The 23,300-nt window shown below is 46.8% G+C and overlaps 1 protein-coding gene across 8 annotated transcripts; it reads right to left on the reverse strand.

Annotated features, from left to right (window-relative positions):
- Positions 1-1,231: 1,231 nt before the first annotated feature.
- On the reverse strand, positions 1,232-18,855 carry POGK (pogo transposable element derived with KRAB domain). Of its 8 annotated transcripts, none has more exons than XM_024989621.2 (7): positions 18,749-18,842; positions 17,214-17,347; positions 11,626-11,752; positions 10,763-10,861; positions 10,501-10,533; positions 7,602-9,085; positions 1,232-3,080 (listed from the first exon to the last, which is right to left on the reverse strand). In XM_024989621.2, exons 2-6 carry the CDS (start codon positions 17,343-17,345, stop codon positions 7,614-7,616), a joined length of 1,863 nt encoding a protein of 620 aa, XP_024845389.1. In that variant the 5' UTR covers positions 17,346-17,347; positions 18,749-18,842; the 3' UTR covers positions 1,232-3,080; positions 7,602-7,613. The 8 variants fall into 8 exon arrangements, with proteins under 8 accessions (XP_024845389.1, XP_024845388.1, XP_024845391.1 ...); XM_024989620.2 differs by lacking the exon at positions 11,626-11,752 and adding an exon at positions 18,006-18,252; XM_024989623.2 differs by lacking the exon at positions 18,749-18,842 and adding an exon at positions 18,006-18,095.
- Positions 18,856-23,300: the final 4,445 nt, after the last annotated feature.

Here is a 23,300-nt window from a genome sequence, read left to right on the forward strand (position 1 = left end):
AGGACACCAGAGGACTCCCAAGCTTGGGGCCTCACCCTTAAGGTCTGCTTTCCATGCCAGTTTTCCTCAAGTATCATTTTGTACAGTGGAGAGATGAGGTTAAGGGCACGGCAGGCAGGTAGAAAGAGTGATTGACACTTAGGATCTTTCAAGATAGACTGAGATTCAAATACCCCAGTTCCATGAAACACTGCCTCCAGCTCTAGCTCCATTTTGGGATCCTGAGTGCAGTGCATCTTTTATAATTAGTTTCTTAAGAAATCATGAGTGCTTATTATCAGGCATCATTTAGAAAAATAACTGCTTCTGAGAGGAAGAAGGCAATTAGAAGTGAGATAATTTCGGGCTTAGAATAAAGCTTATTTTTTCTTTAGAGATTTCAGTAATTCTTTCAGCTATAGGTGTTATCATTGTTCAAAACCAGATTTGGTAAGGCCCGCCTCCCTACCAGGCACCAAGTGCCAGTTCAGCACATAAACACCTTCATCACCTGTTTCGGGATCAGTCAGGCACACAGTTCCTCTAACACTTCTCCCATTGCCTGAAGTGATTAGCATGTTGCTGATCAGATTTCATGAAGTGATTTCTAAATGATTGTTCACTTTGACCATATAAAAATGCCTATGTTTCATCGTGTCTTTGACTTAAACCAGAAATTCCTCCAGTTTGAATAATGGTTGTGAGTCACTTAGATGCTATGGCCAACAGATTGGTTCAGCATTCAGTTCTCATGGCTTAATAAAGGAAAAATATCTAGATTATTCTTGGCATGTAGCCTAATATTTAACTGAATCAACTGGCGTGGTAATTACTAAAAACACAATATTAAAAGGCATATAGATTCATCATACTTTCATTTTTAAAAATATTTATCAAAATAGGACCAAGTTTTCTATTCATCAACCTGCTAGCATGTTTCCATTCTTTTAAATTTAATATCCCTTTATGGATTTTCTTCATTGACTGGTAATATACCATTCCTGAGAACAGTCACCAAACATGACAGGGAAAAAGCTATTTTCGCTAGGGCCCTTTCCCCCACCTTTAAAAGCCAGTTGGAAACCACACATATAGACACCAACAGTAATTACATTGTCATCCCCATGAACAGACTTTTTTATTTAAGGGTATAATATATTGGTACCAAACTGAGTGGAGAATAAAGTGTAAATGAGAGTTTGAAATGTGACTTTTTTTTAAATGCTAGCAGATAATAAACCACCGGAGCCTATTGTCTTTATTATCAAAGTTTATTGTTAGACTCAGTTCCTATCTACTGGGGAGTACAACTGTGTCTCAATATGTGCTATAGTATCTCTAGGGTAATAGCCATTCTGCAAAATAGTTGTACTGGGGCTCTGTTAGGCATAGATCATAAGTCAGTGGAAGAGTGAGCCCAGAAAACCCTGACAGTAGAGCCATTACTCTAGAAGTTCCAGTGCTATGCAACCTGTAAGGCATCACCTGTCAGCTGATGATGAGACTCAAGGAGGTGTTGGTGGAATGAAACAGGAGTTGAACCCATTTTCTACTCTTCTCTGCAAGACAACTATGGCTCCAGTGCAGGAACCAAAAACTAGGTCTTACAAAATCCTTTAAGCTCCCAAAACAAGTAAAACAGTACGTAAAGAGGAAAGGGCCAGGAACCAGGATAGTGGAGGATAAATTAAGTGGAATTGGAGGGAATGAAAACTTCTGGAATGAAAAGTAGCTGGATTTAGATGCCATTTGAGATGATAAAGAACACAGTGCAGGTAAAAGCAAATGAGGAAACAATTCAAACTGAAAAGTAATCAGACACCAGAAGTTAAAGTTCCCCTCTTGGAGGAAAACTGGTTTTAAAAAATGAGGAACATGGGTCACTAATAATAGGAATGAGTACCTGAGTAGAAATAGGTGTTTCAGGATGCCAAGAATATTATACAAGTGAGCTGGGTCTATAGGAAGGAAAAGTGGTTATGGTAGCCTGTTATCCAGATCTGACATTGGAATGACGTTTCTAGCAATGGCTTTGTCTATGAGGTTCTGGCATATTTTTTTGTAGCACAGGTAGTTTTGATGGAATGTTTTAATAACACTCAACTTATGTGGGAATGCAAATTAGTATAGTGTAAAATTTCAAAGATCTCCCACCTATTTCTGCGGGATAGAAGTTTAGAAGTCCTGAAACAGCTGTGGCTAAAGGCCCAAGCCCTCTTACCACCCTTGTGATAAAAATATTAAAGGAATTAACCAAACAGTATCAGGTGAGTCAGTGAGCTTTGTACCATGTAGACAGCAGATAATTTATGGTGACTTCTGCAGGCAGCCTGAGAAACAGAAGAGCTTGTGTACTAAATGCTACCCTATCATTAAATAAAATAATAATGAAAAATAGGGCCATTAAATGAGACCCTAGAAAAGTCTAGCTGCCAACCAGATTGGGAAGATAAATAAAATAGCATAGTTTATTTTAATCTGTATCTTCCATACTAACCTAGTTTGTAGAAAAGCCATCTGCTGGCACTAGGCCAGTATGTCTGAATTTTGTCATTATTAGCATCTCATTTTTCCAAAAAAGGAAATGTGTAAGTAGCACGTGTACATAAATGGCCATTTCTACAAAGCCTTCTCTGCAGTCTTGACCTGTGTGAGGACAGGTTCTACTGATGGAAGCATTTTTAGAGGCAGAAGGAAAAACATTAACTTGAGGTTTTCTCCAAAGAAAGAATACCAGTGGAGTTGGGCCCATATGATGAGTTTCTTGTTGGTGTTGAACAAATGGTATCTTCTCTAGGAAATACGTTTGTTCACACCTATTTACAGGTTCTATAAACATAATTTCTAAAACAAGAAATGAGGCAGAAGCAGTTTCTTTTCTAATCACGTCTCTGATGAAATGAAGGGTCCTCAACTTTTTGGACTCCTCATGGTGTGGGATGGGGTTGGGCTCTATCCCAGGGCCGGATGCTCAGGCTGCTGTCCAGACTTGGGTTATTTCAAGCCCCATGGCCTTTTCCTGCTTCTCCCTGTGCATTCAGGCTGCGAGGAATCTTCTTGAAGATTTTCCTCCCCAAATGTTCCAAGCACAGTTCTATTTGCTAGAAAACAGAACATAAGTATGAGTTAACCTTTGGATTTTAGACACTGTGTAACTTCATGAACATAATTATTACACTAGTCACATTTCCAAACAGATGAGGAGAGGCCATTTTATGCCCATATGTCTCCTCTCAAATGTCCTGTCTACTTCCGTAACTTACTCAGCTCAAAACCAGGGCAACTATACAGAGACCTGTGGCTGTCAAGATGAGCCAAAACTCATGGTTCTGATGGGATGTAAATGCATGGACCATGTCCACAGCTGTGCCCCAGCCTTATTTTCTTCCTTTTGACAGTTTTTGGTCCAGTCCTATGGGTAGCATATACCTTAGAAAATGAAAAATACACAAAAATGTCATCTGCTTAAAATCCTTCAAGCTAGGCTTCAGCAGTACATGAACCAAGAACTTTCAGATTTACAAGCTGGGTTTTGAAGAGGCAAAGGAACCAGAGAACAAATTGCTAACATCTTATGGATCATGGAGAAAGCAAGGGAGTTGCAGAAAAACATCTTCTGCTTCATTGACCACGCTAAAGTTTCTGACTGTTCAGTCGCTCAGGCGTGTCCGACTCTTTGGGACCCCATCAATCGCAGCACGCCAGGCCTCCCTGTCCATCACCAACTCCCGGAGTTCACTCAAACTCACGTCCATCAAGTCGGTGATGCCATCCAGCCATCTCATCCTCTGTCATCCCCTTTTCCTCCTGCCCCCAATCCCTCCCAGCATCAGAGTCTTTTCCAATGAGTCAACTCTTTGCATGAGGTGGCCAAAGTACTGGAGTTTCAGCTTCAGCATCATTCCTTCCAAAGAACACCCAGGACTGATCTCCTTTAGAATGGACTGGTTGGATCTCCTTGCAGTCCAAGGGACTCTCAAGAGTCTTCTCCAACACCACAGTTCAAAGGCATCAATTCTTCAGCGCTCAGCCTTCACAGTCCAACTCTCACATCCATACATGACCACTGGAAAAACCATAGCCTTGACTAGACAGACCTTTGTTGGCAAAGTAATGTCTCTGCTTTTGCATATGCTATATAGGTGGGTCATAACTTTCCTTCCAAGGAGTAAGTGTCTTTTAATTTCATGGCTGCAATCACCATCTGCAGTGATTTTGGAGCCCAGAAAAATAAAGTCTGACACTGTTTCCCCATCTATTTCCCATGAAGTGATGGGACTAGATGCCATGATCTTCGTTTTCTGAATGTTGAGCTTTAAGCCAACTTTTTCACTCCTCTTTCACTTTCATCAAGAGGCTTTTTAGTTCCTCTTCACTTTCTGCCATAAGGGTGGTATCATCTGCATATCTGACGTTATTGATATTTCTCCCGGCAATCTTGATTCCAGCTTGACTGTGTAGACAACAACAAACTGTGGAAAATTCTTAAAGAGAGATGGGAACACCAGACTACCTTACCTGTCTCCTGAGAAACCTGCATGCAAGTTAAGAAGCAAACAGAACTGGTCATGAAATACCTGACTGGTTTTGAATTGGGAAAGGAGTACACCAAGGCTGTATATTTAACATTTAACTTATATGCAGAGTGCATCATGTGAAATGCCAGGCTGGATGAATCACCAGTTGGAATCAAGATTGCCAGGAGAAATATCAACAATCTCATATACTCAGATAATACCACTCTAATAGCAGAAAGTGAAGAGGAACTAAAAAGGCTCTTGAGTGAAAGAGGAGAGTGAAAAAGCTGGCTTGAAACTCAACATTAAAAACAACTAGGATCATGGCATTTGGTCTCATCACTTCATGGCAGATAGAGAAAAAGTAGAAACAGTGACCAATTTTCTTGGGCTACAAAATCACTGCAGACAGTGACTGCAGCCATGAAATTAAAAGACGCTTGTTCCTTGGAAGGAAAGCTGTGACAAACTTAGAATATTGAAAAGCAGAGACATCACTTTGCTGACAAAGGTCTGTATAGTCAAACCTATGATTTTTCCAGTAGTCATGCATGGATGGGAGAAGGCAATGGCGCCCCACTCCAGTACTCTTGCCTGGAAAATCCCATGGATGGAGGAGCCTGGTGGGCTGCAGTCCATGGGGTCGCTAAGAGTCGGAAACAACGGAGCGACTTCACTTTCAATTCTCACTTTCATGCATTGGAGAAGGAAATAGCAACCCGCTCCAGTGTTCTTGCCAGGAGAATCCCAGGGACGGGGGAGCCTCGTGGGCTGCCGTCTATGGGGTCGCAACCGAGTCGGACACGACTGAACCGACTTAGCAGCAGCAGCAGCAGCAGCAGCATGCATGGATGTGAGATGATGATGATTGTGCTCAGTTGTGTCCTGACTTTTTGTGATCCCATGGACTGCAGCCCACCAGGTTCCTCTGTCCATGGAATTTTCCAGGCAAGAGTACTAGAATGGGTTGCCATTTTCCTCCTCCAGGGGATCTTCCTGACCCAGGGATCAAATCCACATCTCTTGTGTCTCCTGCATTGGCAGGCAGATTCTTTACTACTGCACCACCCAGGAAGCTACAGTCCAAGGGACTCTCAGGAGTCTTCTCCAGCACCACAATTCGAAGGTGGCTGTGCGGTGAAGAATTGATGCTTTCAAACTGTGGTGCTGGAGAAGACTCTTGAGAGTCCCTTGGACTGCAAGATCAAACCAGTCAATCCTAAAGGAGATCAACACTGAAGATTTACTGGAAGGACTGATGCTGAAGCTGAAGCTCCAATACTTTGGCCACCTGAGGCAAAGAACAGATTCATTGAAAAAGACTGATGTTGGGAAAGACTGAAAGGAAAAGAAGAGGGCAGCAGAGGATGAGATAGCATTAGCGACTCAACGGACATGAATTAGAGCAAACTCGGGGAGACAGTGGAGGAACAGAGGAACCTGGAGTGCTGCAGTCCATGGGGTCACAAAAAGTCAGACACAGCTTAGCGACTGAACAACAATGGGGTGGGGGAGGAAGGTAAATACGGTAAAAACTCACTGTAACTCAAAGTTTGGTATTCAGTGGATGCAGTATAATGGTTAGCAGGCTGAATTCATAAAGGGAGGCTGAATTCATGGAGAGAAAGGTTAGACGACATGAGAGGAAAAAAGCAATTTTAGTGATTTTGACCATAAGAACTTCTAATTGGCTCTGTAATTCTGGGGATCTCAATAACACGGGACCAATGTTAGGAGTACAACTTGATTTGGGCTTCCCTTGTGGCTCAGCTGGTAAAGAATCCGCCTGCAATGCAGGAGACCTGGGTTCGATCCCTGGGTTGGAAAGATCCTCTGGAGAAGGGAAAGGCGACCCACTCCAGTATTCTGGCCTGGAGAATTCCACAGACTGTATAGTCCATGGGGTCGTTGCAAAGAGTTGGACACGAGTGACTTTCACTTGATTTGGGGGCAGGGAAGGAGACTTAAATCACTCTTCAACTTACACAGCATGAAGTGGGGGGTGTCTGACAGGAGATTTCTCTTAGCATTTCATTTAGAGAAAGAAGCAAGTAGGATGGAAATACCTAATTATACCTTACAGGAAAGAAAAAAATATCAAGATACATTTAGGTTCTTTATAAAAGGCATGCTCTCTTCATATTAAACACTGTGTGGAGGAACAAATGAACTGAACAAATGAACAAATTAGGGAAATAACAAAGAAGTGGAATGGTCTGTTCTCTGTATGCTGCCCACTGTTAGGTGGTCACTCTCCTCTCTCGGGGTGTGGGGGGAATAATCATTCTACTTGTGTTGTGAGGTAGTCCTCCACTCCCAACTTCCTATTAAAGCTGTGGCCCTTCTATATACTTAACTCGGAAAATTCCAGGCCTTATTGTCCTCAGACTTCACTTACTGGAGTCCTAGATAAGCATTCTGGTTTGTTTTTTGGTACAGAATTTCAGTTTAAAAATATCACTCTTCACGTGTCTGTGAAATTATTGTAATTGTTTATTCCATGTGAATGTCATCATGAGGATAAGATGATGCTTTAAAACAGACTTTTGATGTCCCAGGGAAAAGCAAACATAAGCTATTTCTTTCATTCCCCATTGGGCTACTGCAGACTACCCCAGACGGAAACTTGAGACCCAGGAGACACAGTTCGAAGGTGCACACGTCCTTACATCCCAGCCCTCCAGGCTAGCCAAGATGAGCACAGTTGCTTCAAGTGAATCAGGTACACACGTCAGCCCTATATATTCAGCATGACTTATATGGGGAAGAAAAATTTTGGTTTTACAGACAAAACTTTTTGTTAATGGAGTCATGTCAAACTATGCTCCTTCAGGATTAAATAATTTCAGCATTATGGCACTCAGATTAAATGTTCAGGCAGCTGACTCATTGTTCACTTCATGCATTATACAAAATACCCATGAAATAAGCCAGGCAACCAAAGCTTCATATGAAGGAGAAAATGCTGATGGCCTGCTACCTGCAGCACTGCACTGTGGGTTCGAAGAGTTCTCAGAAACAAAGAATGGCAAGAGACAAAGGGTGTTTGTGAAACCCAACATGTCCCACAGGGAAGGCACCCAGCGGCCCCTCCTGGCTGCTTACCTCGGCTTTCCCTCAGTGGCTCTCCGTCAGGCTCTCAGTGTCACACTCCTTGGGCGGTTCCCCTCCGCCTGGCAGCTCGCTCTCGATTTCCCACAGCACGTCATCCTCATCCTCCAGGTTGCTGGAGATGTGGCACTTCTTGAACCCTTGGACGATGGACTCGCTCGAGATGTTATTCCAGGCCACCATGACCCACTCCAGAAAAAGGCCCAGAGGCGGCTTCTTGGCGTTCCCGGTGGGGCTCAGCGCCAGGTTCCCCGCCAGGAGCCAGTTGGAATACTGGGCCCGGACACTGTCATTCAGCGGTTTGTAAACCACCACATCTAACACCTGCAGCTGTGAGGTCAACCCCCCCGGGATGATGACCATGTCGGTGTTCATGCTCTCCATGGAGCTCTTCACTGAGTCGGTGGCGTGGCCCCGGAAGCCGTTCAGGATCAGCAGCCCTCGCTGCTTGGGCACCGCGCCCGTCCTCCGCCTCCACACCACCTCTAGCCAGTCCTGCATCAGATCCTCCGTCATCCATCCATACCGGTGGCAGCGGATTTCCATGCCACTCGGGAACTTCCCAGGGGGGATGTACGTGCCCCTCAGAATGATATATGGAGGTAACTTCCTCCCATCAGCCAAGACACCAAGCATGGCTGTGATTTTCAGTTTCTCCCTCCCTGGCGTCTTGACTAAGACAGGCTTTTCCCCCTGGTTGTCCACAGTCACCCTCGAGGGCACCTCTAAGCAAATTGGCGTCTCGTCTGCGTTTCCCATCTGAGCCACCTGGTAGTCGTGTGCCCTGCGCAGAGCCAGGACGCTCCGCTGGTAGGTTACAAGCTTCTCCGTCAGGTCTTCGGGCAGCTGCTGGGGCACAGGCACCTTATGTCGCAGTGACAAGTCATACCTCCGCATCATTCTTCGACACCAACCCAAGCTAGCCTTGAACCCTTTCTCTGGAATGTTCATCTCCTGGGCGATCTCCAGAGCTTTCAGCTGCATGGCCTCCCTGGTGATGGGGTCCCCTTTGGCCTGCATGTATCGCACGTATTCGGCCACGCGCTGGTCCACAAGGGCGAAGCGCCCGTTCTTGGGGCCGCGGAAGGCACGCCGCATGGCGTGGGCGTTCTGCAGCTGCGGCTTCACTTTGCGCCAATCGCGGACGTTTTTCTCCAGCACTCCAAACTGTTTGGCCGCCTGGCAGTTGTTGGTGCTCTCGGCGTACTCCACCACCATTAACTTGAACCCTGCGTCGTAACTGCGGCGCATGCCCCGGCTGAACTGAAACTTCCCGGCCAGGTCGTCCGCCGAGAGGTCATACCCAGGGAAGCCCATGGCCATGTAGAAGGGGTACCCCTCGCCCCACTCGGGCAGCTCTGTGATGTCCCGAGGCAGACGGAGGCCAAAGCCATCCAGGTGCTGAGCCTGGGGAAACTGCGAGGCTACGTTCATCGGGCCTGCCCAATCTGGGGGCTTCATGTCGGATTCTTCCTTTTCTGGAAGACATACAGGGAGGAGTGAAGACAGTGCCCATGAGTCAAATGATTTTGGGGTCATTCCTTGATTTGTTTTTGGTCAAAATACCGAGACTACCTGAATCTGAAGTTCACTAAAAGCAGTCACTTTAATAACAGATACTTCCAAAGTCCTCACCCCTGTGCCAGTTCCCATAGATCACCACTTCTAATTCTCACAATAACTGTTTCTTTACTCTGTCTTTGCAGATGAGTGTAGAAAAATTAAGTAACGCATCAAGGTGGCAAAGCCGGGAAGTGACACAGGCTGGCAACTGAACACAGGCACCCAGCTTGAGTAATGTACTGACTGTGAGGGCCACGCTTGGGCCAAAATAACCTTCACCTGGGTGAGAAGCCAAATGCAACCCATTCTACACATAGTGTTACAGAATTTCTATCATCATGAACTGAATCATATCCCTTAAACAAAATCTATAGCAATACCACACTTAGCAAAAGTTAAGCTTATAAGGCTTAACTTATAAGTTTGCATAAGGTATGGTTTTATAAGGTATGGTTTTTGCATACCCATGTCAGAACTGGGTTTCACTGTATGTTTCTATTTAGAGAGTGGTCACAGAAATTAGATATTACTCAGGGATATTACCATATGTCACCAAAACTAAGAACCCATCGACTGCAAGATGTACCATTATATGCCATTAAGAAAGAAAAAAAAAAAAGAAAAAAACCAATACAATATTGTAAAGTAATTAGCCTCCACTTAAAATAAATAAATTTATAATAAAAGAAAATGCCACTAATGAAACTGGAACATGCCATCAGTTTTAAGAGTTAGTCACTCAGTCGTGTCCAACTCTTTGCGATGCCACGGACTGTAGCCCAGGTTCCTCTGTCCATGGAATTCTCCAGGCAAGAATACTAGAGTGGGTTACCATTCCCTTTTCCAAGGGATCTTCCTGATCCAGGGATTGAACCTGGGTCTTTGGTATTGCATGCAGATTCTTAACTGTCTGAGCCACCAGGGAAGACCCAGCAGTTTTAACAAGCATTCTTAATTGCAGAGATGTTAAAGTGATGAGAGAAATACATCTTTTAGAATCAATGAAACACAGAATTTTAAACTATTATTTATAGAGAGAAGGCAAATAAAATCATTCTGGCTGCTGGGAAGCTGTATTTATCCAACTCCTGCTCTCTCATTGTTTCTCGGTACAACGCTGTATGCTTCTTTAGATGTATTTGCTCAAATGTGTACTACAGCTGCTACTGCTTTTTCTATCCAAGATGAAGTAGACAGGAAGTCAAGCAAAGCACCCTGGATGCATGCTTTGTCACGCTGTTTTCCTTAGTTTTCAGAAGTGTGTGGTGTGCTCCCAAGGCACTCAGGATGTGCACTGGACCAAAGCCACACAAACTTCAATTTCATTCACCTGCATACGAGGTTGCATGTTGAGATTTATAACCTGCAGTTGACAGATGAAGAAATGGACAATCAGAGAGGTGGATGAAGTTGCCTAAGGTCACACAGCATGGGAAACAAGGAGATTTTTAAACTCCAAAGCCCATAGCTTTTCTGCCTCAGAACCTTGCCTTAGGCTTAAATACCCCCCAGAATGTACCTTAATGTAAACTTAAAATCCATCTTCATAATTCTCCCACTGGATGCCTTCTGGATTGGGTTAATCATAGTACCTGCAAAGGTTCCTCCTTGGAGCTGCCATTCGTCAGAATTCTGAGACTCCTCCTCCCTTTCCAACCGAGTGATCATGTCAGGCTTAGGGAATGGGAATTCTGTTTACAGGAAATAAAACAGGTTAACAGCTGTGTTACTGTCTTGGACAATTGCCAAAATAAGTACTTTGTGATACTTATGCAAACCTCCCATCCACTCTCACCCCTACAGTCTTCTCAGTATGGAGATTTATGAAAGGCCGTAGAGAAGAATTCAAGGATACTTAAAGAAAAACTATGATGGGAAACAGGTCTGTCCAAGGGAATTTATGGACCTTTGCTAATGAGGGGCCGGACTAGCAATGACAAAAACGAACTGCATTTAGCAGGGAAGTGGGTGTATGCAGCCACTGATCTAATGAGCATTCCAGTACCTGCATGAGCCAAGTGGGGAAATCCCTCCAAATGGTTAGACTCTAATAATATCAGTGCTGGGAGGGAAGCAACAAGGATTCTTTGGGGATATGTCCCCAAGCTTCTGAGGCTGACAGGATAACAGCGAGGCCTGCCTTCTCTCCTAGGAGAGAAGTATAAAGTACAGGCCCAGATCCACAGTGACATTTCCTAGATGTCTTTTTTTTTTTTTGATAAGTATGCCTGGGTTGAATGAGGATGGTTCTGAGAGCTGGCATAAGCTGCTGAGTAGGAGGACACAATATTTATATCCTGCCTAATCAAAAACAGGAAATTAAATGGACACAGGCATTGAGGGGACAGAGTCCAGGTTCAGGAGAGAGGTATGTTGGATACACCTGAGAAGAGAGACATGGAAGCAATTCTCTGGGCTCAGAGCTTCTAAGGGACAAAGGAAAACAAAGTTTTACCCAGAGACAGGACAGTTTCATAATTCATCCTCATGACCTCCCGGTAGAGAGCCTTTTGTTGCTCCGTCAAAACTTCCCACTCCTCATCGGAAAAATATATGGCCACCTCATCAAATAGGGCTGGCACCTGCAACAGTGAACAGGCTTTTCTCAACGACTAGTTGGCACACGCAGACACAGATCACACACCATTGTCTCACAAGGGCGGCCTGGGCCCAGAGACACATCAGTCCTCACACGGCTCCAAGAAGCAAAATCTGGATGTCAACAACTCCTCTGTGCCCTGCTGAGTGCTTGCCACACTCCCATTCATGGATAAGGAGAGTAGAACCTTGAGATGAAAACTCCCCACCATGGATCACCAGGTCGAGAGACTGGATCCTCATCCAAAGCAGGGAGAGCTGATCACAGCTCAGCCCCCACCCAGAGCCAGTCAACCACAGGAATGAGCACCCTGAGACGGTTCCCCTGCCAACACAGCCCTGCTGTCTCCCTCAGTCACAGACCCTCAGACCACGGGGGTGCTGGCGGTTGCCTGGGCACTAGTCTCCAGTTGCAGAGCACTAGCCCCAGTGTATGACTCAGAACCCCAGAGCTGCCCGGGGAGGAGCCGGTGAGAGAAGGGACCTCATCTGGCCTTTTCCAATCCATAAGAGGATGAGGAGGAAGAAAGAAGGGCTAATTAGAGCTTCAATTTATGTAATGAGATACTAGAGCAAACTGGTTTGCTTTGACGCCTAGACCCACAGCAGAAAGCCCTAAAGACAGAGCTCCGCTCCACTCCCCACTCCCGTACCTCCCCGACACCGTGGGCCAGTGGGAGAGGGTGCCCACATGGTCAAATGCAGCCAAGCCACCCAGACCAACCTCCTCTTGTTCAACTCTTTCCTTTCTTTTTACTATGTGTCATCTTGCAGTCATTAAAAATCCTATTCCAAAGCTCATCATATTTAGTGGTAAAGCATCACTGGGCTGCTGCGTTCAGAGCTCTTTCCCGTGGCACAGTCTAGGGCCTGGGAGGGGATCATGATGATGTTTAGAAAAGTTCAGTGTCTGCACGGTCTGCAGGTTCTTCAGGTGTCTGGCCATCAGTCATTTAGACCTCCTGGCCTTTCCGCCTTATTCACAAAGTCCACCCCATCCCTCCTCACCCTCACAGCCCCCTTCCACATAGGGAGAACTTTCTGCAAAAGGCTCTGTAACTGCTTCATTTATTTTCCCCCACAACCCCATTTAATCCAGGAGGAAACTGGCTCTGAGCAGCCCTGTTTCTGGTCTAAAAATCACACAGCCAATAAACAATAGGGTTGAGGCTGGGACCTAGGATGTCTGATTTCAAGGCTCTGGCCCTTACAGAGGGCAGAATGGCCTCCCTGGTACCCAGCTTGCAGGCTTGCACTTCTACCCCACACGCTCAGTGGAACTTCACTCCTGCAGTTCCTTGAACAAACCATTCCCACCCCTCCAAAGACCAGGAGGTCTCTATACATGCTGCTTCAGAAGTCTTCCTCATTCTTGGCCTGGCTGACACCCACCCGCCTTCCAAGATTCAGCCCAGATATCCTGTTCCCTGGGTAAGCTGGCCTCAACCTGGGCTGTGTACCTTGTAATGCCCTGGGCTCAAGCTCTGTGGCACTTATCACACTGCAGGATCCTCTTGGTTTACCTGTCTGCTTCTTTCACTAGAGTATCAGCTCACTGAGGGCAGAACCTGGGCTTATTTTGTTTTGTTCCCCTAAGCCTAGGACACTTCCTGTAGAAAGTAATCCCTTGAAATGGTGTTTTTGAGTCAAAGATTTAAGTATATACTCTCTTCGCTTCTCTTGTTCTACCTGGAATAGTTTCAAATAATCATTAAAATTTATCTGTCACAAAACTGAGCCTACTCTTTTGAGTAAGAATGGACAAAAATGCCTAGTGTAAAATACCAGGAGGTATAATGGATGGGTCTCCGGGCTCTGCTCAGATTTCATCAATCTGGAAAGCCAGGCAGCTAGGAATTTTCCATCCCACCCCATCCCACTTCCCAGGCTTTTGAACAACTCTCCCTTTGGCCTTTTCTCTCCCTAGGAAATTTCAGATCTAGGCTATACCTATTTATAGTCCCTTTCCCTTTGCTGATAAAACAGGACACAGGACGGGCTGTGCCTGTCATTTCAGAAGGGTGATCCCTATCAACACTCATAGAAGGTAACACGTACCCAGTGTGGCAAAAATACAGCAGCCCTGGCGTGGTGAGCAGGCACCTGGAGGCTGGGGTTGGATTCATCTCCTCCCATTTACGACTGAGCCACAGAGGGTCCTCAGACAAGCCCACATGATGCTTCAGAGGCACACAGTGTAGTGTGGCTTAGCGATGCTGCTCACAGCAACCTTCTGTGAGAACTGAGCAAGCCTTTAGCCAGGCCCTGCTGAGCAGGCCTCCCTGCTCTCTACAGAGGCCTTTTATCTGGCCAAGCACAGAAGAAGGTAAACAGGGCCAGCCCTGGGCCAAACTCAGAAATCAGGCAGCCAGCGTCCAACCCCCAGACACCCACCCTTGCTTGGCCTCACAGGTAGGGGCCCTCGATCCCTGCCCTCCTTCCTTCCCAGAAGGTCAAGGTCTCATCAGATAGGTGTTCTTCCTTCTGCTTGTGTGCACTGCCTCGCTCGGCCCCAAGAGCTGGCATTCCAATGCTTATCTAACCATCCTAGAGTACTTACACGCTGCCCAGGCATGCTGACGAAGCTGTATAACCACTCAACAAAGACACTGGGGCTCTTAGGGCAGAGGCCTGGGACCAGTGCACTGATAGAGTGCCAGGCACTGTGTAGGGCACTCTTTCTTGCACTTTTATTGAATCCTTTAGATAATACAAGGATACAAGGATCACTACCCCAGTTTTATGGGTGAGCAAAAGGCTGATAAGCATCTTGCCCAAGATCACAGAGTTAGCAAGTCTGACTCCCATGCCCACACTTTCTCAGCAGGTCACTTAGGCCCCTGCTTCATGGCAGTAGGAAACCCCAGGGTCCCTTAAGCAAGATGAACCGAGGACTTCTTCCTCAGAGCTTCTAAGGAGAGAGCTCAGACTCCAGGGTGCAGCATATACCCCCGAGTGGCTGGCTTGAGCCTGGGGCCCGCCCTTCTTCTCTCAACCGTCTCCTCCACTCCCCGACACACACTGCAGGCTCCAGCTGCAAGAGCTGCTACTGACTCTACACATAAACTTTTTTTCCCAGTGCCTGTGCTCCTGGCTTCCTAGATAGCAAGATCTTCCGTTCCCTTGGCTGGTTCTACCTCTGCCTAAGACTTGGTTCAAAGTACATCTTCCCTTTTCTCTAGCTGAAATTGTATTTCTACTCCAATTCTCCTATGCAATATTACCCTTATAGCATGGTTTAAGATTGAAAGCTTTTATTGATCACCCTAACACAACCTACAGCCAAAACACATATGTAAGAGACAGATTTGATTGTTTTCTTCTAGTTGCCCTGGAACAGGATTTTTTTCACTCAGCACTGCTGACACTTCTGGCCAGATCATTCTCTGTTGCAGGGGCTGTCCTGGGCATCACAGATGTACGGCAGCATCCCGGGCCTCTACCCAGGAGATGCCAGTAGGCTCTCCCACTTCCCAAGTTCCACCACAAGTCATGATAACCAGAAATGTCTCCACCCAGATGTACCTGGGACGGGGCAAAACTACGTACTACTCAAGACCAGGTCTTTGCCTGCTTTTTCCAGGAGTTCTCAGGCCTGTAGGAGAGACTGACATCTACCACAGAATTCCAAATACTGTGCAATTAATCAGATTTACTTTCCTGTCTTACTCATAAAACAAGTATTAATAATTCCACGAGACTAAGGACTTTGTGTTCATGACACTCAGCACTGCGCTGAGCAACTGCAGATGGATGGCCGGTTGCTTGGATGCCACACGTGCCAGTCCTCCTCCTCCAGCCCAAGCCAAGCATGGGCTTCACCTTGCTCCTCTCTGTGTTGTCCCAACAGATTCTAATGCTTGCTTCTACTGCACCCGTTTTGCATGTTTCTCCATCCTGTCTAAATGTTCTCGGTTGGCCAGTATAGCTTCAAAGCATTGAGTTCTTGCTCAGGGCTAGATGGGATGACTCCTGCACTCTAAAATCTCCCCAGCTGCAGGGATTAGAACTGAGGAGGACAGCAGCATGGTCTGAAGAGACAGAAGCAGTCCAGCTTCAACAGCTAGACTGGCAAACCCGCAGCCTGGAGTCGCATTTTTTTTTTTTTTCCTAATTGAGTATAACATACATACAACAAAATGCACTACTTTTAAGGTTCCAGCTCAAGAGGTGTTTTTAAGAACAGAAGTCAGCATACATGTGTATCCAGGGGTAAAGCAGATAACCCTGCTGCACCTCATGCAGTGGGAGGGGAGTAGGACGAGATAGTTTGCAAAGACCGTGATTCTATGCATACAGATCTCTCATTGGAAACAAAGCGTACTATGTATACCAATGACATTCATACACAGTGGAAAACCAAGCAGAGAAAAGGAACGTCATTTGGTGCTTATTTAAAATGTTTACCATGCACGCTGAGTTATCATGAAGTCCAGTAAGTACTGTAAATAATGTATACAACTCTAAGTATCTGTTCCATTTATGCTTTAAATTTGAATTCTATCACGCTACAATGTTCGGACGTGCTCCCTACTCACTGCTGCCTACCATCCCAATCCAAGGCCAGCTGGAAATGCAGTTCTGTCCTGTGTCAACTACCGTAAGAGGTGTTCACACAGAACCAGCTGGCCTCATCCCATACAGCTCTCCTCATATCAGCTCAGTGCCCCAAGACTTAAATGGTTTAAGTGGTTCCCTTCAATCAGCAGTAGGTGACAAAGATTTTCTCCTCACCCCAAACTTGGTCAGCCTCTGAGCCCTCTTCTCCACTAGGCCTCTACCCTGGACACATACACAGCTGCTATGGTCCACAGCCTGCACAGCCCAGTTTTAGCAAGAATTTCACTAAGTTAGTTTAGAAAGAATCTGTTGATGCCACTGTTGATGGCTCCACTTAGCAATTTTCCATTCACTGAGCCCTACGCTCTCTTCCCTGGCTATAAATCCCCACGTGTCTTTACTGTTGAGCTCTCTCCTGTTCTCTTCTCTCTCCTATTGTGACAGTCTTGAAGCCTATCTCAGTATTCTGAATATTAATATATTCCTTAGTATATTCCTTATTATCTAAACAAGTGCCAGAATAATTTTTCTTTTACACATGGGTCAGCAGACATTTAGTTGATATCTACAAGGTGCCTGGCATTAAGCAGGATATAGGGAATCCATGGATACAGGAGAGAGACACAGTCATGGCCTCTTGGACTTCCAATCTTGATGGTGATACATTATGTGGCTAAAGAGATAGTTCCCATAACCAGCTTCTCCATTCTTCGCTGTGCCTTTTAAAGCCACAGAACTGTTTTCTCAGGAATGCAAACACACCGGACTGGGCTAAGCTAGGCTATTTTTACTTCCTGTGGCTGCCTGAGGAAGAGACTTATTACAAACCTGGCTCCCAGGCCTGCCCCTCACAGCTGTGTGAGAACCCCACACCTTCTTACTTACCCATCCACCCTCTGAGCAGATTCGGACTTTTTGCATATCTGTGGGGCCATCCTCCAGTTCCCGGCTCTGAATCTCTTCTTCTTCTTCCTCTTCTTTCAGGGTCAAATTCAGAGGGCAGGCTGTGGATGCCATCTCTGCAAGCAAGATTCAGTTCAGAAAAATCAGGTGCTAGTGTGAACTCTTCAGAGCCTGTGAAGGGGGCAGCTCAGGTTACACAAACCTTTTTAGCCCCAGGACAGTTCAGGGGAACAAGAGAAAGGGAAGAGCCAGGTCTGGGGAGCAAGGGCTTCAAGGAAAGCACCAGGAAGGTTTGGAAGGTGACATTTAGTTATGAAAAGAAGAGGGTTGTAGGCAGTCAGCATACCTGGCTGTCTTCAAATATTTAAAAAACTGGAAGAGAGACCAAACTGGTTCTGTAGAGACCCAAGGGCATAACAGGTTGGTGGGTAAACATTCCAGGAAGTTTTATTAATGCAACAAAAGGCAGAACTTTCTCACAGCCAGTGCCACCCAAACATGGAATCAGCAGCAGGTGTGTTGGCTTCCTGTCAATGAAGGCATTTGAACTCATAGTGAACTCGCTCAACTGGGTTGTTCCTACAGGGCCAGTTGTGTCAGGAGGTTGGTTGGCCCAGAAGACCTGGATTTTCCAGAGTCAAAGGTTTTGTCCATGAGCCAGGTCAGAAAATAGAGTCATTCTGCCTTTAGTGACTTTCCAAGCCCAGGACCCTTAGTGAAGAGTAATGCTTGGATACCCAAGAAGAGGCAGAAATCACCAGGGCCCACCCCTACCGGCAAAACTCGTTGCCTCTGGACCGCAAATTCTCTCTTCTGCGAATTCTCTTTCGCCCAGCTCCTACGCCAGTACAAAGGCCGCGCTCCTGCCCTCTAGGGGCGCGGGCAATTCCTAGGTGTGGAGTGAGTGTGCATCTGGTGGGCCGCATCCTCCCAGGCTTCCAAAGAAAAAAGATCCTTCCGGAGTTCAAAGTCCGCTTCTTCGGTATTTTCAAAAAGGACGGGCAAATGCAGCAAGATACCTCTGGGGCGGGTGAAACAGGCTTCAGATCCCTGGAGCTGCGGCCAGAACTTAGCTACGGCCTCGCCTGCCGGCTCCCGGGAGGTGGGGGCGCCGCCCCACAGCAAAGGTGTGGTTTAAGAGGTCCCCGCCGCCGCCGCCCACCCGCTCGGCGCCCCGCCCGCCGCCGCTGCCGCGCCCCCGGGGCGCGCTCGGGTTTCTCCAGCCATCTTGTCCCATTTCCCTTTCTCCGCGGCCCCGCGCCGGGAGCGCTCCCGCCGCCTGCCTGCCCGCGCCCGGCCCGGCCCGCCTCCCCGCCTGGCCCGCTCCCGGCCCCAGCGCACCTGCCGAGCGGCCGGGGCCGGCACCGCCTGCCTTCCCCGGCGGGCCCGCAACAAAGGCGGCGGCGGCGGCGGTAGCAGCTGCAGCGTCGGCGCCCCCGCCCCCGCCGCGGCCCAGCGGCCTGGGGCCCGAGGGAGGGGCCGCGCTGCCCCCGCCCCGTCCGCCCGCGCACACTCACCGCCGGGCCGAGCGCCAGGGCGCGGGCCGGGGCCGCGGTGCAGACGCCGAGGGCTGCGTCCCGGCTGTCACAGCGCCATCCTTCCCGTCTCTCTGGCTTCCCGTGCGCGCGGCCCCTCGGGAGGGAGGGGAGAGGACACGTGGTGGGAGGAGGGAGGGTCCGGCCGGGAGCTGAGAGTGTTGGGAGGCGAGGGGAGGAGCGCGGCTGATGTCAGCGGGCTCGGCGGCGCCGGGGGACGGCGTCCGCGCCAGCTCCCGACCCTCCTCCTGGCGTGGCTTCCGGCTGGTGAGCGCCCTGCGCTCCTCGAGGCTGAGCTCCTGACCCACTGGCAGCCTATGCCTCGCCTGCCTGAACAGTCGTGCACTCTGCCCTCTCTGCTCCCCTGGTGCAGTTTCCAACGCTCCGTCTGTGACCTCGGCATAGATGAGGCAGGAAGAGCCCGTATTTACATTTGAAGTGAACGTAGCCTGGGTGCACGCGTCCCTGCGCTTATTTGCATGAACCACTGCTTTGCGCTTAGTTAGATGAGTACTCCGGGTACTCGGGGCCGTGCTTCAAGAAATGTGTTATGAAGAATGACCAGCAAGGGCATGAGGGAGAGTGAGGGGTGTTGGACTTTGGGGGAGGCCTGCGTATGCACATTCTGGCAGGCATATCAGAACTTTGTTGTTATGGTTCAGTCGCTCAGTAGTGACCTACTCTGTAGGACCCAATGGACTGCAGCATGCCAGGCTTCCCTGTCCTTCACCATCTCCTAGACTATGCTCAAACTCACGTCCATTGAATCGCTGATGCTATCCAAGCATCTCATCCTCTGTCTTCCTCTTCTCCTGCCTTCAATCTTTCCCAGCATTTTAGGGTCCTTTCCAAGGAGTGGTCTATTCTCATCAGGTGGCCACGGCATTGGAGCTTCAGCATCAGTACTTACAATTGACTATAAAGGGTTGATTTCCTTTAGGATTTACTGGTTTGATCACCCTGCTATCCAAGGGACCCTCAAGAGTCTTCTACAACACCACAGTTTGAAAGCATAAATTCTTTGGTGCTCAGCCTTCATGGTCCTACTCTCACATCCATACATGACTACTGGAAAAACTATAGCTTTGTCTATACGAATCTTTGCCAGCAAAGTGATGTCTTTGCTTTTCAATATGGTGTCTTGGTTGGTCAAAGCATTTCTTCCAAGGAGCAAGCGTCTTCATTTCACGGCTGCAGTCACCGTCTGCAGCGATTTCGGAGCCCAAGAAATAAAATCTGTCACTGTTTCCATTTTTACCCCGTCTATTTGCCATGAAGTGCTGAGACCGGATACCATGATCTTAGTTTTTTGAATGTTGAGTTTTAAGCCAGACTTTTCACTCTCCTCTTTCACTTTAATCAAGAGGCTCTTTAGTTCTTCTTTGCTTTCTGCCATTAGAGTGGTGTCATCTTCATATTTGAGGTTATTGATATTTCTCCCAGCAATCTTGATTCCAGCTTGAGCATCATCCAGCCCAGCATTTCGCAAGATGTACGCTGCGTATAAGTTAAATAAGCAGGGTGACAGTATACAGTTTGATGTACTCCTTTCCTGATTTGGAACCAGTTCTTTGTTCCATGTCCAGTTCTAACTGTTATTTCTTGACCTGCATACAGATTTCTCAGGAGGCAGGTCATGTGGTCTGGCATTCCCATCTCTTTAAGAATTTTCCACAGATTGTTGTGATCCACACATTCAAAGGCTTTAGCATAGTCAACGAAGAATAAATAGATGTTTTTCTGAAATTCCTTTGTTCTATGATCCAATGGATGTTGGCAATTTGATCTCTGGTTCCTCTGCCTTTTCTAAATCCAGCTTATACATCTGTAAGTTCTCAGTTCATGTACTGTTGAACCCTAGCTTGAAGGATTTTGAGCATGTGAAATGGAGGTAATTGTGTGGTAGTTTAAACATTCTTTAACATTTCCCTTCTTTGGGATTGGAATGAAAACTGATCTTTTCCAGTCCTGTGGATACTGCTGAGTTTTCCAAATTTGCTGGATATTGAGTGCAGTACTTTCATAGCATCATCTTTTAGGATTTGAAATGGCTCAGCTGGAATTCCATCACCTCCACTAGCTTTGTTCATAGTAATGCTTCCTAAGGCTCACTTGACTTCACACTCCAGGATGTCTGGCTCAAGGTGAGTAATCACACCATTGTGGTTATCTGAGTCATTAAGAGCTTTTTTATATACTTCTTTTGTGTATTCTTGCCACCTATTCTTAATCTCTTCTGCTTCTGTTAGGTCATACTTTTTCTGTCCTTTATTGTACCCATCTTTGCATGAAATGTTCCCTTGGTATCTCTAATTTTCTTGAGGAGATCTCTAGTTTTTCCCATTCTACTGCTTTCCTCTATTTCTTTGTATATATCACTGAGGAAGGCTTTCTTATCTCTTCTTGCTATTCTTTGAGACTCTGCATTCAGATGGGTGTATCTTTCCCTTTCTCCTTTGCCTTTCGTTTCTCCTCTTTTCTCGGCTATTTGTAAGGCCTCCTCAGACAGCCATTTTGCCTTTTTGCATTTCTTTTTCTTGGGGGATGTTTTTGGTCACCACTTCCTGTACAATTTTACTAACCTTCCTCCACAGTTCTTCAGGCACTCTGACTATTGGATCTAATCCCTTGAATCTATTTGTCACTTCTACTATATAATCATAAGGGATTTGATTTAAGTCCTACATGAATGGCCTTAAAAGGGTTCTGCCCCTACCTAGTCAGCTGTGTGCTGGAACTAAAGACAGCTGTTCCACCTCCAAGGGCTTATTCTGAGCCCTTGATGGGACCGCTGTGACCCACAAGATGGCAGAGTAGAAGGACATGCACTCATCTTCTCCTGCGAGAACTCCAAAATTATAACTCACTGCTGAACAACCATCCACAGCAGAATGTTGGATCCCACCATAAAAAGATACTCCACATCCATGGGCAAAGAAGAAGCCCCAGCAAGATGGTAGGAGGGGTGTAATTGCATTTAGAATCAAATCCCATACTCGCCAGAGATGCTCAAACAGAATCTTGTGTGCCCAGGACCCAGAGAACCCACAGAGACTGGGCCAGACCTGCCTTTGAGTGTTTTTGAGTGTCTCCTGCAGAGATACAGGTCAGCAGTGGCCTGCCACAGGGGCAGGGGCTCTGGGTGCAGCATACCTGGGTCACACAACGTGTGGCATAAGCCCTCTTGGAGGAGGTCGCCAGTAACCCTGCCATAGAGTTGCTGAGCAAATGACCCACAAAGTGCTGAACAATTATACCATATAAATTCTTGCATTGTTAAAATTCTAGGACCCACAACAGATTTCCCAACCTGGGGATCTGACAAAGGGGCTGAGAACCCCCAAGCAATTTGACTTGGAGGCCAGTGGGATTTGATTACAGAACTTACACAGGATAGGGAAACAGACTCTTGGAGGGGACAAACAAAACCTTGTGTGCACCAGGACCCAGGAGAAAGAAGCAGTGACCCCGCAAGAGACTGATCCAGACTTTCCCATGAGGGTCCAAGAGTTTCTGGTGGAGGTGTGGGTTGACAGTGGCCTGTTGCAGGGTCAGGGGCACTGAATACAACAGTGCACACACAGACCTTTCGAAGGAGGTCACCATGATTTTCATTACCTCCACTACAGTTTGGTCTTAGGTCAAACAACAGAAAGGAAACACAGCCCTGTCCATCAATCGAAAATTGGATTAAGAATTTACTGAGCATGCCCCTGCCCATCAGAACAAGACCCAGATTTCCCCACAGTCAGTCTCTCCCATGAGGAAGCTTCCATAAGCCTCTTATCCTTATCCCTCAGAGGACAGACAGAATGAAAATGAAAGTCACAGAAAATGAATCAAACTGATCACATGGGCCACAGCCATTCTAACTCAATGAAACCATGAGCCATGCCATGTAGGGCCACCCAAGACAGACGGGCCATGGTGGAGAGGTCTGACAGAATGTGATCCACTGGAGAAGGGAATGGCAAACCACTTCAGTATTCTTGCCTTGAGAACCCCATGAACAGTATGAAAAGGCAAAAAGATATGACATTTAAAGATGAACTCCACAGGTCAGTAGGTGCCCAATATGGTACTGGAGAAGAGTAGAAAAATAACTCCAGTAAGAATGAAGAGACAGAGCCAAAGTGAAAACAACACCCAGTTGTGGATGTGAGTGGTAATGGAAATAGTCTGATGCTGTGAAGAACAATATTGCATAGGAACAGGGAATGTTAGGTACATGAATCAAGGTAAATTGGAAGAGGTCAAACAGGAGATGGGAAGAGTGAACATTTTAGGAATCAGTGAACTAAAATGGAGGGAATATGCGAATTTAATTCAGATGATCATTATATCTACTACTGTGGGCAAGAATCCCTTAGGAGAAATATAGAAGCCCTCATAGTCAATAAAAGAGTCCGATATGCAGTATTTGGGTGTAGTTTAAAAAACGACAGAATTATCTCTGTTCATTTCCAAGGCAAACCATTCAATTTCACAGTAATCCAAGTCCATGCCCCAGCCACTAACACTGAAGAAGCTGAAG

The sequence above is a fragment of the Bos taurus genome, chromosome 3 (assembly GCF_002263795.3).
Source record: "Bos taurus isolate L1 Dominette 01449 registration number 42190680 breed Hereford chromosome 3, ARS-UCD2.0, whole genome shotgun sequence".
Classification (NCBI taxonomy): Eukaryota; Metazoa; Chordata; class Mammalia; order Artiodactyla; family Bovidae; genus Bos; species Bos taurus.

What these genes read in the sequence shown, in the direction of transcription:
- POGK (XM_024989620.2), bottom strand. Translation starts at nt 18,157, where the DNA reads ATGCGGCCCACCAGATGCACACTCACTCCACACCTAGGAATTGCCCGC. An exon ending in CCAAGGAGGAACCTTTGCAG is followed by an intron (nt 10,534 to 10,762) that starts GTACTATGATTA and finishes TGTCAACTGCAG; the next exon opens with GTTATAAATCTCAACATGCA. An exon ending in ACATGCAACCTCGTATGCAG is followed by an intron (nt 9,086 to 10,500) that starts GTGAATGAAATT and finishes TATGTCTTCCAG; the next exon opens with AAAAGGAAGAATCCGACATG.